The sequence below is a fragment of the Danio aesculapii genome, chromosome 5 (genome assembly GCF_903798145.1).
Source record: "Danio aesculapii chromosome 5, fDanAes4.1, whole genome shotgun sequence".
NCBI lineage: Eukaryota > Metazoa > Chordata > Actinopteri > Cypriniformes > Danionidae > Danio > Danio aesculapii.
The window spans coordinates 47,863,932-47,877,943 of record NC_079439.1 but is presented as its reverse complement, the minus strand read 5'-3'; the positions used below and the strand labels follow the sequence as shown (position 1 = coordinate 47,877,943).

Genomic DNA, 14,012 nt, shown 5'->3' with positions numbered 1-14,012 from the left:
ATTAAACCTTTCAGAACTTTCTATTTTATAGCTCTAAGCATCAGGTAGTGGTTTGTGTGGACTGTCTCCTCCCTCGGATACGTCGGACAGCTAACAGACATGAAGGAAGCAGATCTCATGTAACATTAGTGAAAAATACTACAGTAAGAACTTTACCAATGAGTATTTGATGCATTTGTTGTGGAGATGCACCGATGAGTCACACACAATGTCATTACAAAATTCACACACAGATATACACACAGCGCGGACACGCACACACAGACAGCGTGCACATTTAGCTTTGCACTCTTTTTGCACGCAAATGTGACAGGATACTGGTAAATCCCCACTGCTGTATGGAAATCCGTTATGTTAATGTACACAATAAACCTGATTTAATTTCCACAAACCGGGATTGAAGCATCTACTTTTATAATTTTTTTGACACGCGGCTGTGGTGATGAAGTAAAGCTGAAGTGAATCGCTGTAATTCATTACACACGTGCTCTGTTTTAAAACATTTTAAACTTGTAAAACTCACTCTTGATCATGTTTGATGATGTTTGATGATCCTAGCAAACTGAACAGACCTTTTATTCCCGGTTGCTTTGCGCACGTCTGGTCTTGTTAATATGATTGTACGGGTTACTACGGAGACATGTTAATATGCAGCTGTCAATCAATTTAGTGGGCGGGAAAACCACACTCCTACGTCAAGTTGCGGTCGATCTAAAAACCACTTCAATTGGTCCACCGTTTTATGTTGCTAAATTGAAAAAAAAAAAGGAGTGGGTGTGTTTATATCACCCTAATATGAAGGTCTATACACTATACCTACACATATGTCTGTCCAAACAGCTTGAAAAGTAGATTTTTCACCATAGGTGCCCTTTAAAACTAAAACGGATTAGTGTTAACGGCCCTAAGTGAACTTTGGACCAGTTTGCTGTCCACACAACATGCTCCTCAGTAAAGGATACAGTATTGCCTTTGATTGTTTCTGTTGATGAGAGCTTTGGTCACTGCAGAGCTTTCAGTCCAAATTCGCTTAAACTATGAGAGATGTTTGTATGTTGAGAAATAGAGCCTATATTTCAATTGTACTGTTGAGCTGATTGAGATTCTTTACATTATCCTGTCCTCTTCTGCTTTTATCTTTTATGGACAACCATCCTTTTTGGAGGGTCTTCAATATGTTAGTGGCATTACAATGATGCAATATTATAGAAATATACAGTATAGATTGCACTCTAACTTGGCTCTCCACTTTATCAATGTATTTGTTTTGCCCCAGCTTTATCCCAAAGCTTAAATGAAAAGACAAATCTGAGTTTTTCAATCTGAGCTCAGTCTATTGGTTTCCACTGTTTAAGTGAATATGAGGCTGCATTGGGGAAAAAAGTCAATCTGGAGTCTCCAGCCTTATAAGATACATGCAGGTCATGTGCACATGACCTCGGTGCAGCTCTGCGCTGGTGCAGCTCTTGATTCGGCTTTGCAGGAAGTCTGATTTGAGCTCCAGCTGCCTGCTTGCTCACCCTATACCTCCCAAACTCTCAGCTCAATCTGCTCATGTCTGAGCCCCCTCTCCCCTCTATCACCTTCAGCCTCCACATCATTTGAGGCCACAGTAATTAAAACACCTACTTCTTCTGCATGCTAAGGCACAATTACCCGGTGGGCTGTTTGTTATATACAGTACGGTGCTGTATAGATGGCGCGGCGTGTAATTATCCTGGACAGATTGCTTTAATTAATTGCACCTTTATTTGAGTGAACTTTGCAAAAGTCAAATATAGGTGATCCAATCGATGGCTGAAAGATTTGTTGAGTGAAGCCCTCACGTCAACGCTGTAATTATTATAATCCGACCAAGTGATCACCATATCTCCATATTAATGTGTTATAATTTCCATACCATCCAAGCAACATCACCCCCAATCTGCATAAATGAATACATTAGTGCAGGGGTGGAACCGCCAAATTTGATATACAAATTTGAACAGTCTTTTGACTAATGTAAGACTGCAATGCAAGTGTATTGTAATATTAAAGATGTTGATTTGCTTATATGTATTTTAATAGTGTATATTGATGGTATATTTGAGAACTTTTATGAAAATTTAATAGGCCTTTAAAAGTAGCATGCAAAATTGTATTCATATTAGGGTACTTTGTTTATTAAATAGCCTACAAGACAGGGTCAGACTGAACAAGACTGCAACCCATAAGGTATAATTAAACATGATCCAGTATGTGTCTGACAACAATAACAAAGATAAGCATGGCTTGTTTTATTTTTTTGTTTTTTTGTTGTTGTTGTCTTTTCCTTTTTTTTGCAGTTTGTTTGAAGAAATGGCATATCCCAGATATCAAGTTTGTCTATGATGTTAATATTTTGCAAGTTGTGCAAAAATAGTCTGTTATTGGAACCGAAGCAGTTAAATCAATACCTTACGTCATTTAGTCAGTAAGTGAGTGCAACTTATTAGCAAAAGCTGAGCAGTGGCATATCTCTGACTGGCTACCGCATTTCTAAAATTCAAATTTCCATTCAACATAACTCATGATAGGGGTGACACTGTGGGCAAGTGGGTAACGCTATCGCCTCACAGCAAGAAGGTCGCTGGTTTGAGTCTCGGATGGGTCAGCTGGCATTTCTGTGTGGAGTTTGCATGTTCTCCCCGTGTTCGCGTAGGTTTCCTCTGAGTGCTCCGGTTTCTCCCACAATCCAAAGACATGCGCTAAAAGTGAATTGGGTAAGCTAAACTGACTGTATAGTGTATGTGTGTGAATGAGTGTGTATGGATGTTTCCCGGTGATGGTGTTATAGGTGAATTGCATGAACTAATTTGGCATGAGTGCATGTGTGTGTGTGAATGAGGTTGTTTAGGGGTGTTACCCAGTACTGGGTTGCGGCTGGAAGGACATACATATGCATACATAAAACATATGTAATAAGCTGAGGGAAAATGAATGAATGAATGAAATTCATGAGTCAAGTATCTTCATTGGTACAGTTGTTGTGTGTTATTAGCAAAACAGTTGTAGGTCCAAATTCCAAGGTATGCATTTATTAGTAAAATGTGTGCCTTGAGCAGATGCATACATGTACATATCACTTTTGTGAAATTGAAAATAGTGGGTAAGTGGCCCTTTATATAATCCACACAGTGTTTCTCCAAACCTGCGTTTTGATTGGTTGCGTCAGATAGGGGTAATTTCATGAAGACACAATACCATGCTGTAGTGTTCAAAAAGCTATTTTTTGGAGCACAACTTTGAGTCATCTTAATGAGACAATCAAGGAAAATTCAATTGATATCCACAAAACATGCTTTTTTATTCATGTATGTATGTATGTATGTATGTATTTATAATTAAGTTTTTATACTTATTTTATTTAGAACTTATAATCTTAAAAAAACCTCCTAACTCTATTTAAAGATTACTGTAGTAGCCTATTGAAAAATACTATACGTAGGTAAAGTCGAACTCCGAGCCTCCAGTTGTCATTCTGTGACACCAAACTACTTCTCTGCGCAAAGAATCATGGCTCCTTCAGTGTATATCAGTTGTTCCTTTCAAAATCCTTCATTCTGAATTGCCCTTCGAAGTGGCCAGTTTTCAGCACTTCTGTTTGAAATGACACTTCAATATGGCGGACGTGATTGTTTCCAGTCCCAAGTGCCCTTCGGAGGGTCAATATGTCTTGTTTGGAACGCACCATATATGTTGTAAATGCTGCTTGCTTATACAACATATTTGGTCATTTGTTTAGATGAGGAACTTAAAGTAATATGTAAATAGTTAAAAAAGAAAAAAAAATACAACTGCTTTACAATAAAAAAACTAATGGATATAATGCCAAATCCAGGCTTACTAGAAATACGTGACTCTGATATGTGTGCATAACCCAAAATACAATTAACTGCAGTTTCATGTTCTTATAAATTATGATTCCTGTGCAAGATTATCACTTTCATTATTACATAATTTACATGTTTCCTTGCACATTATCATTTCATAATAGGTTATGATTTGCATAATTTCTTAACTGACAAAATACAATGTACTAATTGTTGCTATCATAACAATTACTTTTTAAGAAATATAAGGATTCTAGTGTCTGAGAACTGGACATTTCACCTACAAAATGTAAAAAAAATAAATAAATAAAATTACCTTAATTACCTAATTACCTTAACTTTTCATCACCTTCTCAGTGAATATAGGCAATGTATTTTGGTGCAATTTAATAGTTTTTGGACCGTTATCTTAAGTTATTTTGTTAGATTTTGTTAAAGGTCCAGATTTGGCTTCAGTACTGACAAATCTAATGTATATACACAAATATAATATTGTTTAGCTTCCTATTTAAAATTTTAATTTAAAAGATACACCTGTACTTGTATATGCTGAGCACTGTTTATATGTAAGGAATAATCAACGGCTTGCTGAGTGTTAAAGAATTTTAATGCAGGACAACGAGGCTGTTGATTACCCTGCTTATTTCATGGTCGTTTGCCAAGTCAGGCCTCAGTTTAAACTAGTTTTGCTCTTTGCAGCACAATATTTGTCTGAATTTTCGTCAGTTTTGGCATGTTAGATTTTCTAGTCCCTCCACAGAATCAGCAGTGACAGGCTGACAGGGAGAGATCGTGTGTGAGCTGTTTATACCTATAAACGTTATTAAGATGCGATTTTATCAGTCCAATCACAGGTGGACAAATAAGACAAGTTTCCAGTCACATTCCAAGTCACACATGTTTCTTGTCAACTTTGTACCACTTCTCTGATAAGGGAGTATCTGTATGTATATTGACCTTTACTTAACATTACCTTTAATATTACGAAAGCTGGGCTACCTATCTGTATCATATGAAACACCAGTTCAAGTGCACATATGATGTATTTTGAAGAGAAATCAGCCAAAGCCTGTTTCAGAAATCTCTGCTGTCAAATATGTAGAGAAAAAAACAAAATAATGCATAGAGACAGGTAAGAGAAAATTCTGGATTATTTTTTTTCCTTTTTAAAAACAAAAGCAATTACCCAAACATTTTTTTCTTCTGGAGAAAGTCTTTTTTTTATTTTGGCTACAATAAAAGCAGTTTTTAATAAAAAATAAATAAATAAAATCAGTTTAAGGTCAAAATTATTAGCCCCTTTAAGCTATACATATTTTTCCGACAGTCTACAGAACAAACCATTGTTACACAATAACATGCCTAATTACCCTAGTTAACCTAATTAACCTAGTTAAGTCTTTAAATGTCACTTTAAGCTGTATAGAAGTGTCTTGAAAAATATCTAGAAAAATATTATTTACTGTCATCATCACAAAGATAAAATATTTGTTTAGAAATGTGTTCAAAAAATATTCTCTCCGCTAAACAGACATTGGGGAAAAAATAAGCGGGGGCTAATAATTCTGTCTTCAACTGTATGTATGTGTGTGTATGTGTTTATTTTTTGTCCCCCCTCCCTAAAATGTTTGAATGTGAATGTAACTGCTTTACATTGCTTACCTGTCTCATTTCAGTGTCACTTAAGTAAATTCCTCTAGCTGACTGAATAAAATGAATTCACTTTTGAAATGTAGTCAGAAGCCTCTATAAGAAAGTGAGTAATTGTGCAGGAAACACTGGCCACTTTACTGTGTTTAACGCCGTAGTGGTTTTACTGCTCTGCATTGGAGCTGAGCTCCTCTGATAGATTGGCTTCTATTGTGACTTGTCGGAAAATCGGGATGCGAGCGCCAGCCAACATCAATTACTTTCCTGCCACGAGCATGAGCCGCCCAACAACGGCTGACATTCTTGTTGATCCCCCTGACTTGCGGCACAAAAGGGAACAGCACAGAGGACAAAGCTTTGTTTCATGGGCCACAATGCTTGGCGATGTCTCTCAGGAACGTTTGCAAATGTGGCATACGTCCCCCTCCTTCCGCTCTCCTCGCTCTTTTCTCTTTCTCCCTCCATCTCTCTTCTTACTTCCATCTCTCTGGAGGTAGAGAAGGGGCTGTCACAAAGCTTTGTACGGTTATAGATCGTCATGTCAGAAAGCAGGCTTAGCTGTCACGCTCTCCTTCAGGATGCCGAGGACTTTTAATAGAGTTCTGGCAAGGTTATTACATGCTGTGTCTCTTTAATTAGCTAGTAGTCTCATTATAGCTGTTAAGATGCAGTGCTGGGATTCTCAAATGTTGATAGGGTTACCCTCTGTGGCACATTCAAATGACATTATTTTTACATGTGTTGCTGAAGAATATCACCAACTTTTTTCCCTTTTTAACAAGTTGAATAGACTTTGTTTAATGAAAAATGAACAGAGAAAAAGAGATGCAATCATTTACACTACAATTTGTATTATGGTTGTCACGATACTGGAATTCGATACCAATCGGTACTAAAATTTCTCGCAAATATTTGAGTTACTTCTTAGGCCCCGTTTACACTTATACAGTTTACTTTTAAAATGGTGTTTTAGAAGAAATTTGCACTGGCGTTTCAGCTAGCATTTCTGAAAAGCTCTCCGTCCACACTACACTACTGAAAACGCACATCACTTGACTACACACACACACACACACACACACACACACACACACACACTGGCATGTGCTGCAGCATCTGTGCAAGTCTGATCTTCAGACAGTCCAGGCAATGCTTTGAGCACACCTCCCGGGGTGAGAGCAGCGTCAGACAGTTTATTAAGGTTGTTCCGCTGAATTTCATCTCACTAAATGTGATATTTATTTCATCTTATCTCTATCTAACAACTCTTTTGGTCTTTTTAATGTATCACTTGTGATCAAGTTATGCGCTTTGGCTGAGCGCAAAGATAAGTCAATATATTAATTTATGTAACCTCATACACTGTATCTGCTTATTTGACAATATACAGCCAGAGTCCAGAGATCCCGTTTGATTTTTTTTTTCTTTTTTAAATATTTCCCAAATTATGTTTAACAGAGCAAGTAACTTTCAGAGTATGTCTGGTAATATTTTTCTTCTTCTGGAGAAAGTCTTATTTGTTTTATTTTGGCTAGAATGAAAGCAGTTTTTATATTTTATGAACCATTTTAAGGTCAATATTATTAGCCCCTTTTAGCTATATATATTTTTTCAATAGACTACAGAACAAACTATCATTATACAATAACTTGCCTAATTACCCTAACCTGCCTAGTTAACTTAATAAACCTAATTAAGCCTTTAAATGTCACTTTAAGCTGTATAGAAGTGTCTTAAAAAATATCTAGTCAAATATTATTTACTGTCATCATGGCAAAGATAAAATAAATCAGTTATTAGAAATGAGTTATTAAAACGATTATGTTTAGAAATCGGTTGAGAAAAAAATCTTCTCTCCAATAAACAGAAATTGGGGAAAAAATAAACAGGGGGGCTAATAATTTAGGGGGGATAATAATTCTGACTTTAGCTGTATATATTGTATAAACTTATTGTACATTATACTTTTATAATGGGCATTATTGATTATTAAAACTGATACTCAGCAAAAGAGACAGGATATGTTTTGAATTTATCAAAGAAAATAAAAGGAGGCAGTTATGTTATAGGCTCCATTTGTTACAAATATGCATACAGTGAAGATGACGGCCACATAAATATGTAACTGCGATACCTCAACATTTTTAAGTGTCTGTTAAGTTAATGTCAAAATGAAAATAGGCAGTTCCTTAGCTATACCATGTTTTGATTTTATTGTTAGGATAGTGAAACAACGTTGCCAGGGTGATGTGAATGACGTTATAAAGTCCATTAGAAGATTTACCTAACGTGTCCTCAGGAGTTTGTTTTCCATATCAAACTTGCAAAGTCTGAACTTACAAGGAAAGGATACAAGACTGGACTTTGTTCACTAGCCTAATATTGAGGGAAAAGCCTCAGTCAGATAGACGAATGTCTGCAGCCACATCTCCATTTTCAGATGTCTCAGTTTTCCCCTATCCACACTGACAGGGAGAAGCAGTGCTTTAAAATGAAAATGGCCTTTTCAGTGTTTCCAAAAAGCTTGAAAAATCTAGGGTAGTGTGTACAGAAAGCATAAACGTATGCGTTTTAAAACTATAATGTATTAGTGTAAATGGGGCCTTAAACAGCCTAAATTGCCATTGAGTTCACATGCTCAACAAAAATTGCGTAGATTGGCCATGAAGGTCACCAGTTCACCGAATTCACAGATATTTACTAAGTTTAACCACAGATACAGATCCAGGGACACTGGAGCATTTTAAAGCCGTGAACATCAATCGAATCATCAGAGGATCGCTCGTATGTCAGCTTATAAACAAATCAGCTGATCTTCATGGCTTTAAAACACTCCAGTGTCCCTGTATCAGTTGTTACACTTGGTAGATAGCGGTGAATTTGGTGAACTGATTATGATCTTCACAGCCAATCACAGTAATTTCTATTGAGCATGTGAACACAACAGCAAATCAGCGGTGTTTAAGAACACACAAATGTTAGCAGGAAATTGACATTTTTAAAATTTCAGTACCAATTGGTATCGAATTCCAGTATCGTGACAACACTAAATTGTAGTGTTTTATACTCATTTGTTTAATCGAATTATAGTCGAAAAATAAAAAAAGTCATGATTTTTTTTTTATTATTTTTATATTTATTTTATTGCAATGCATTTTATGACTTTGTTTGAAATTTTGCTAACAACTACACATTTAACATTATGTTTATGACATTATTATTATTATTATTATTATTATTATTATTATTATTATTATTATTCATTCATTTTCTTTTCAGCTTAGTCCCTTTATTAATCAGGGGTTGCCACAGAGGAATGAACCGCCAACTTATCCTGCATATGTTTTAAGCAGCGATACACCCATACACTCTTGCATTCATACATGCACACTACAGCCTATTTAGCTTATTCAATTCACTTACACCGCATGTATTTGGACTGTGGGGGAAACCGGAGCACTTGGAGGAAGCCCATACGAACATGGGGAGAACATGCAAACTCCACACAGAAATGCCAAATGACCCAGCTGGGGCTCAAACCAGTAATCATCTTGCTGTGAGGCGATCATGCTGCCCACTGCGCCACTGTGATGACCTATTATTATTATCATTATTCATTATTATTATGGTTGTTGCCAATGGTGAAAAGGATCAATCAATCAATCAAGTTAATGACCACAGACTTTTGAACACCCATGGTTCTTTGAATACTTCTCAGAGAAACTAGTTTCACATTGTATAATCAAAGTGTCTGAGGATCCAGCATGATTTTGTTTTTGTTATATAGAACAATCTATATTTTGCTGGGTCTATATTTTCATCTTTTCAGTTAAGAATGCATTGATCATCTTCTATAATGCATTTCTGCACTCCACCCTTACGCTCCTGTACATCTCGCTGCTGATATTTTGAAAGATTAAACTGACTGGCCTGCAATTTCATCAAGCAACTTCTGACAGCATGCTGCCCGATGCAGGCACTCTAATGTTTTAAACATCAGTATGGTATTGATAGGCCATGAGATATGAGCCCTATGGGGGTTCTTATGAGGTTGACTTGCTTCCAAATGCAGGATTTGTGAAGACTAAGAGATTAGAAGCTACTCCTGAACAATCAGTTCAGTGCCTGAATGTTGTTTTAAAAGCTTTTAGTGGAATCAGCATTTTGATTGGTCATTCATGACTTCACAACTGTTTCTTTTTTTCCAAGGAGATGAATGAAATCAGGGTTTTTTTTTCCCCTGTATGTATGTATGTATGTATGTATGTATGTATGTATGTATGTATATATATATATATATATATATATATATATATATATATATATATATATATATATATATATATATATATATGTATGTATGTATGTATGTATGTATGTATGTATGTATGTATGTATGTATGTATGTATGTATGTATGTATGTATGTATGCATGCATGTATGTATGTATGTGTATGTATGTATGTATGTATGTGTGTGTGTGTGTGTGTGTGTGTGTATGTATGTATGTATGTATGTATGTATGTATGTATGTATATATATATATATATATATATATATATATATATATATATATATATATATATATATATATATATATATATATATATATATATATATATATATATTTATATACAGTTGAAGTCAAAATCATTACCCCCTCTTTTATTTTTTTTTCCCCAAATGATGTTTAACAGAGCAAATACATTTTCACAGTATTTCCTATAATATGTTTTCTTCTGGAGAAGGTCTTATTTGTCTTATTTCGGCTTAATTTTTTAAAATCCATTTTAAGGTCAAAATTATTAGCCCCTTAAGGCTATTTTTTTTCAATAGTCTACAGTACAAACTATCGTTAAACAATGACTTACCTAATTACCCTAACCTGCCTAGTTAACCTAGTTAACCTAGTTAAGCCTTTAAATGTCACTTTAAGCTGTATAGAAGTGTCTTAAAATATCTAGTCAAATATTATTTACTGTAATCATGGCAAAGATAAAATAAATCAGTTATTAGAAATGAGTTATTAAAACTATTATGTTTAAAAACGTGTTGAAAAAATCTTCTCCTCGTTAAACAGAAATTGGGGAAAAAATAAACAGGGGCTAATAATTCAGTGGTGCTAATAATTCTGACTTCAACTGCATATATATATATATATATATATATATATATATATATATATATATATATACATATATATATATATATATATATATATATATATATATTCGAGCCTTGATCAAGTCTGAAACCACGTGATCGGGCCCGTTTTATGATCATGTAATCGTATCTGGACATCCCTAATCCTGACAAGGATAAAAAAATATGTAAAATAAATAAATAAATAATAATAATAATAATAATAATAATGATTATTATTATTATAATAAATAATAAATAATACATAAAAAAGTACATATTCCATATTGTTACATAACATGGAAAAAAAGCTAAAAAAAAAAATGATTTCTTTACTGAATCCATCCTTCACTTATAATGTCATTAAATTGATATCCAATATCAAAGAGCATTGCTACCATAAACTTAACCTTTTCATATTCCCATCTATTAATTTGTGCTCGGATTTAACTCTGACTGATTGTATCGCATTGATTCTGCACTGCATCTCTCTCTCTCTCTCTCTCTCTCTCCTCTCTCTCTCTCTCTCTCTCTCTCCCTCTGTCTGTATTTATGTTGACACAGAGCCAGGAGAGGTAATATAGTGTCCATGTTATCATTTATCCCTCAAGCTGCCCTGTGGTGACCCCAGCAAGGGATGCTTATACTTACATTTCTCTCTTTCTCCCTGTGACCATCTCTCGTTTCATCTTTCTCTTTGCTGTGTTCAATCTGTCATCTTTTTCCCTCCCTATATGTCACTTCAAGTGTTACCTGAACTACCGTGGACAAAGATGCAAGCACTTACACTGCAGGCCATTTTAAATTGCTGATGTCTGTTTTTTGCCCATCTGTTTATCCAACCAATTGTGTGAGCTGGGGACACTTGTATACATCAGAAACACTTAAGTTCATCTGCTAATTTATTTATGTCTGTGTTACAGGACCCTGCCATCCAAACCCTTGCCACAATGGAGGCATCTGTGAAATCAGCGAAACATTCAGAGGTGACACATTCATTGGATATGTCTGCAAGTGTCCATCAGGCTTCAACGGGATCCACTGCCAACACAGTAAGTTAATTCAGTGCCTTGTACAGCGCTGTTTCTGAAAAGGATGGGTTGTTGGATGACTAGTTCAATATGGTAGGGGTGTGAACCTACACTCGTTCACGGTTCAGTTTGTTTATGATTATCATACACTAGGGCTGCACGATTCTGGCTAAAATGAAAATCTAATTTTTATTATTATTATTTTTTTTGCTTAAAATCAAGATCACTATTTTCTCACGATTCTGTAAATATAAAATAAAGGATAATATGAGTAGGTTATTGTTATTATTGTTAATTCTCAATAATAATGTTAGGCCTATGTGTAGGTCTACTGTTGGTTAAAATGCTATATTTTATATAGACCTAGAATGGTGGACTTTACTTCACAGACTTAAATTTGTCCTTGTTGTTAATGCACAGCAAAGTGATGACATCAGAATACAACCATTCATCATTCTGAAGTTGAATCATTATGTTTGAGACATATGCTTGCAATCTGTCAACTTTTGACAACATTAGACCATTTTTTTTCTCTGGTAAAAACACATATATGTCATTATCTGATTCCCTCTTGCATTATATTCAACGTTATATAGGCTAGGTTAGTTATACTGACACTGTTAAACATTTATTTTCAAGCACAACACTCGCTATGTGTTCGCTATGAAAGAAAAAAAAAAAACATCAAAAGCTTGTCGTAATCATATATCTAAAATGCAATATGATAATTTAATTGATGTGCATGCTTTTGGTTTCACTTTTACTTTCGAGTGCAGCTCATGGCTGCCTTCACTTTGAGGAAAAAACATACATGCAAATCATACTTCCTGTGCATCTCGCAAACGATCGCTCGGTGCAACAAACATAATGTTACTAATTACTAGGCCCACACGAAATCTGCGCGTGCAGAATTCCGCAGATTTTTAGCCCGTCATTGATTCTGTTTATTTATTCGTGTAAATGTGTTTAAATTTATATTTATTCAGTTTTTAAATTAATTTCAGTATAATTATTAATATGAAAATGTTCATGTGATTTATTTACAATACAGTTTGTAAAGTAATATTTTCTGTCTTTAGTTGATATATTATATAAAAAGACTTGATTTGATTAACAAATAAAGTGTATCTAGATGGATTTGCATTGTAAATATTAAATAAAAGTTAAAAATGTATTACTGTTTAGTTCATATATTAAGGTTTTAGTTATGATACTGCCAAAGTCATTCCGCATAAATCCGCTGATTTTTACTAAAATTCTGTGTAGAAATAGCAAAAAATGTCAGCAGATTTCGTCTGGCCCTACTTATTACCTGTTTTTCACAGCCTATGCAGGTTCTGTTCACAAATAATTTGCAGGCACGTGCGCATCCTCTCGGTAGTAAACAAACTTTCATGGCCACGAATACATCATTACATTAAGACAGAAATGACATTTGTGGGTGAAGTATGCCTTCTAAATACAGTATGTAACTCTTTCAACACTTTGGAGGTGTCCACATTTCCGAGCAACGTATATAAAACACTGTAAAGACTTGTGCAACCTCCTTTAGTCTTCTCCCAAACTTGAAAATATAATTGGCTGAATCGTAGAGATGCTGGATTAAGATCGTGTGTAGGGTCAAATCAAGATCGGGATCTTTTTTTGATTAATCGTTCTACATCATGCACTCAAATTTTTATTTTAGTTTTTATTTTTATTTTTTTTTGCTGCTTGTTCAAACTTCTTATGTAAAATGAGTTAAAACAATACTTTTCATGATGTTTTTTTTGCGACAACTTAATTAGATTTTGTTTAATTCACTTAAATTTGTAAAAAAAAATAAGTTAATAAATTTGTGTAGGAATTGTGTTGAACCCAGCATTTTTTGTCATCGATTCAGTTCAACTTAATATCTCAGTGTATTAACGATGCTTTCCATTAACAATTTTACTTCATAAGACAAGAATGAAGTTTTCATTTCCTCCTCAGTACTCACATAAGGCCTCCTGGGTTCTACTGTACCTTCAGTGTTAGTGAAAGACTGTCCCAGAAAACTCACAAGCAGTGTATTGTGCACTTTTGTCAGCTTTTTAAGTAGTTGGAGTGTTTTAATTACTGATGCTTGACTCCCTTGTCATAGTATGCTAACATGACATAGTGCTGAAAAAATAAATGATGTCAGTACATAATAGCAGTTATGATCTATTACTGAGCCAATACCGAATCATCCACATCTGGATCGCAGTGCGCCAAAGAAACAATTAATTCTGACACCCCTACAGCTTGTCCTCCAACTAATATATCAGTGTATGTTTGTCACTTTCCTGAAATACAGTATGTTTCATAAGATAATTTA

At 34.7% G+C, this 14,012-nt stretch overlaps 1 protein-coding gene across 3 annotated transcripts in view; it reads left to right on the top strand.

Moving 5' to 3' along the window:
• Positions 1–14,012, top strand: part of edil3a (EGF-like repeats and discoidin I-like domains 3a) — a 338,241-nt gene that overhangs the window by 116,789 nt on the left and 207,440 nt on the right. For all 3 annotated transcript variants that reach the window (XM_056458380.1, XM_056458381.1, XM_056458379.1), the window contains one exon: positions 11,567–11,695. In XM_056458380.1, coding sequence (XP_056314355.1) covers positions 11,567–11,695 — 129 coding nt within the window. The remainder of the gene's footprint in view (positions 1–11,566; positions 11,696–14,012) is intronic.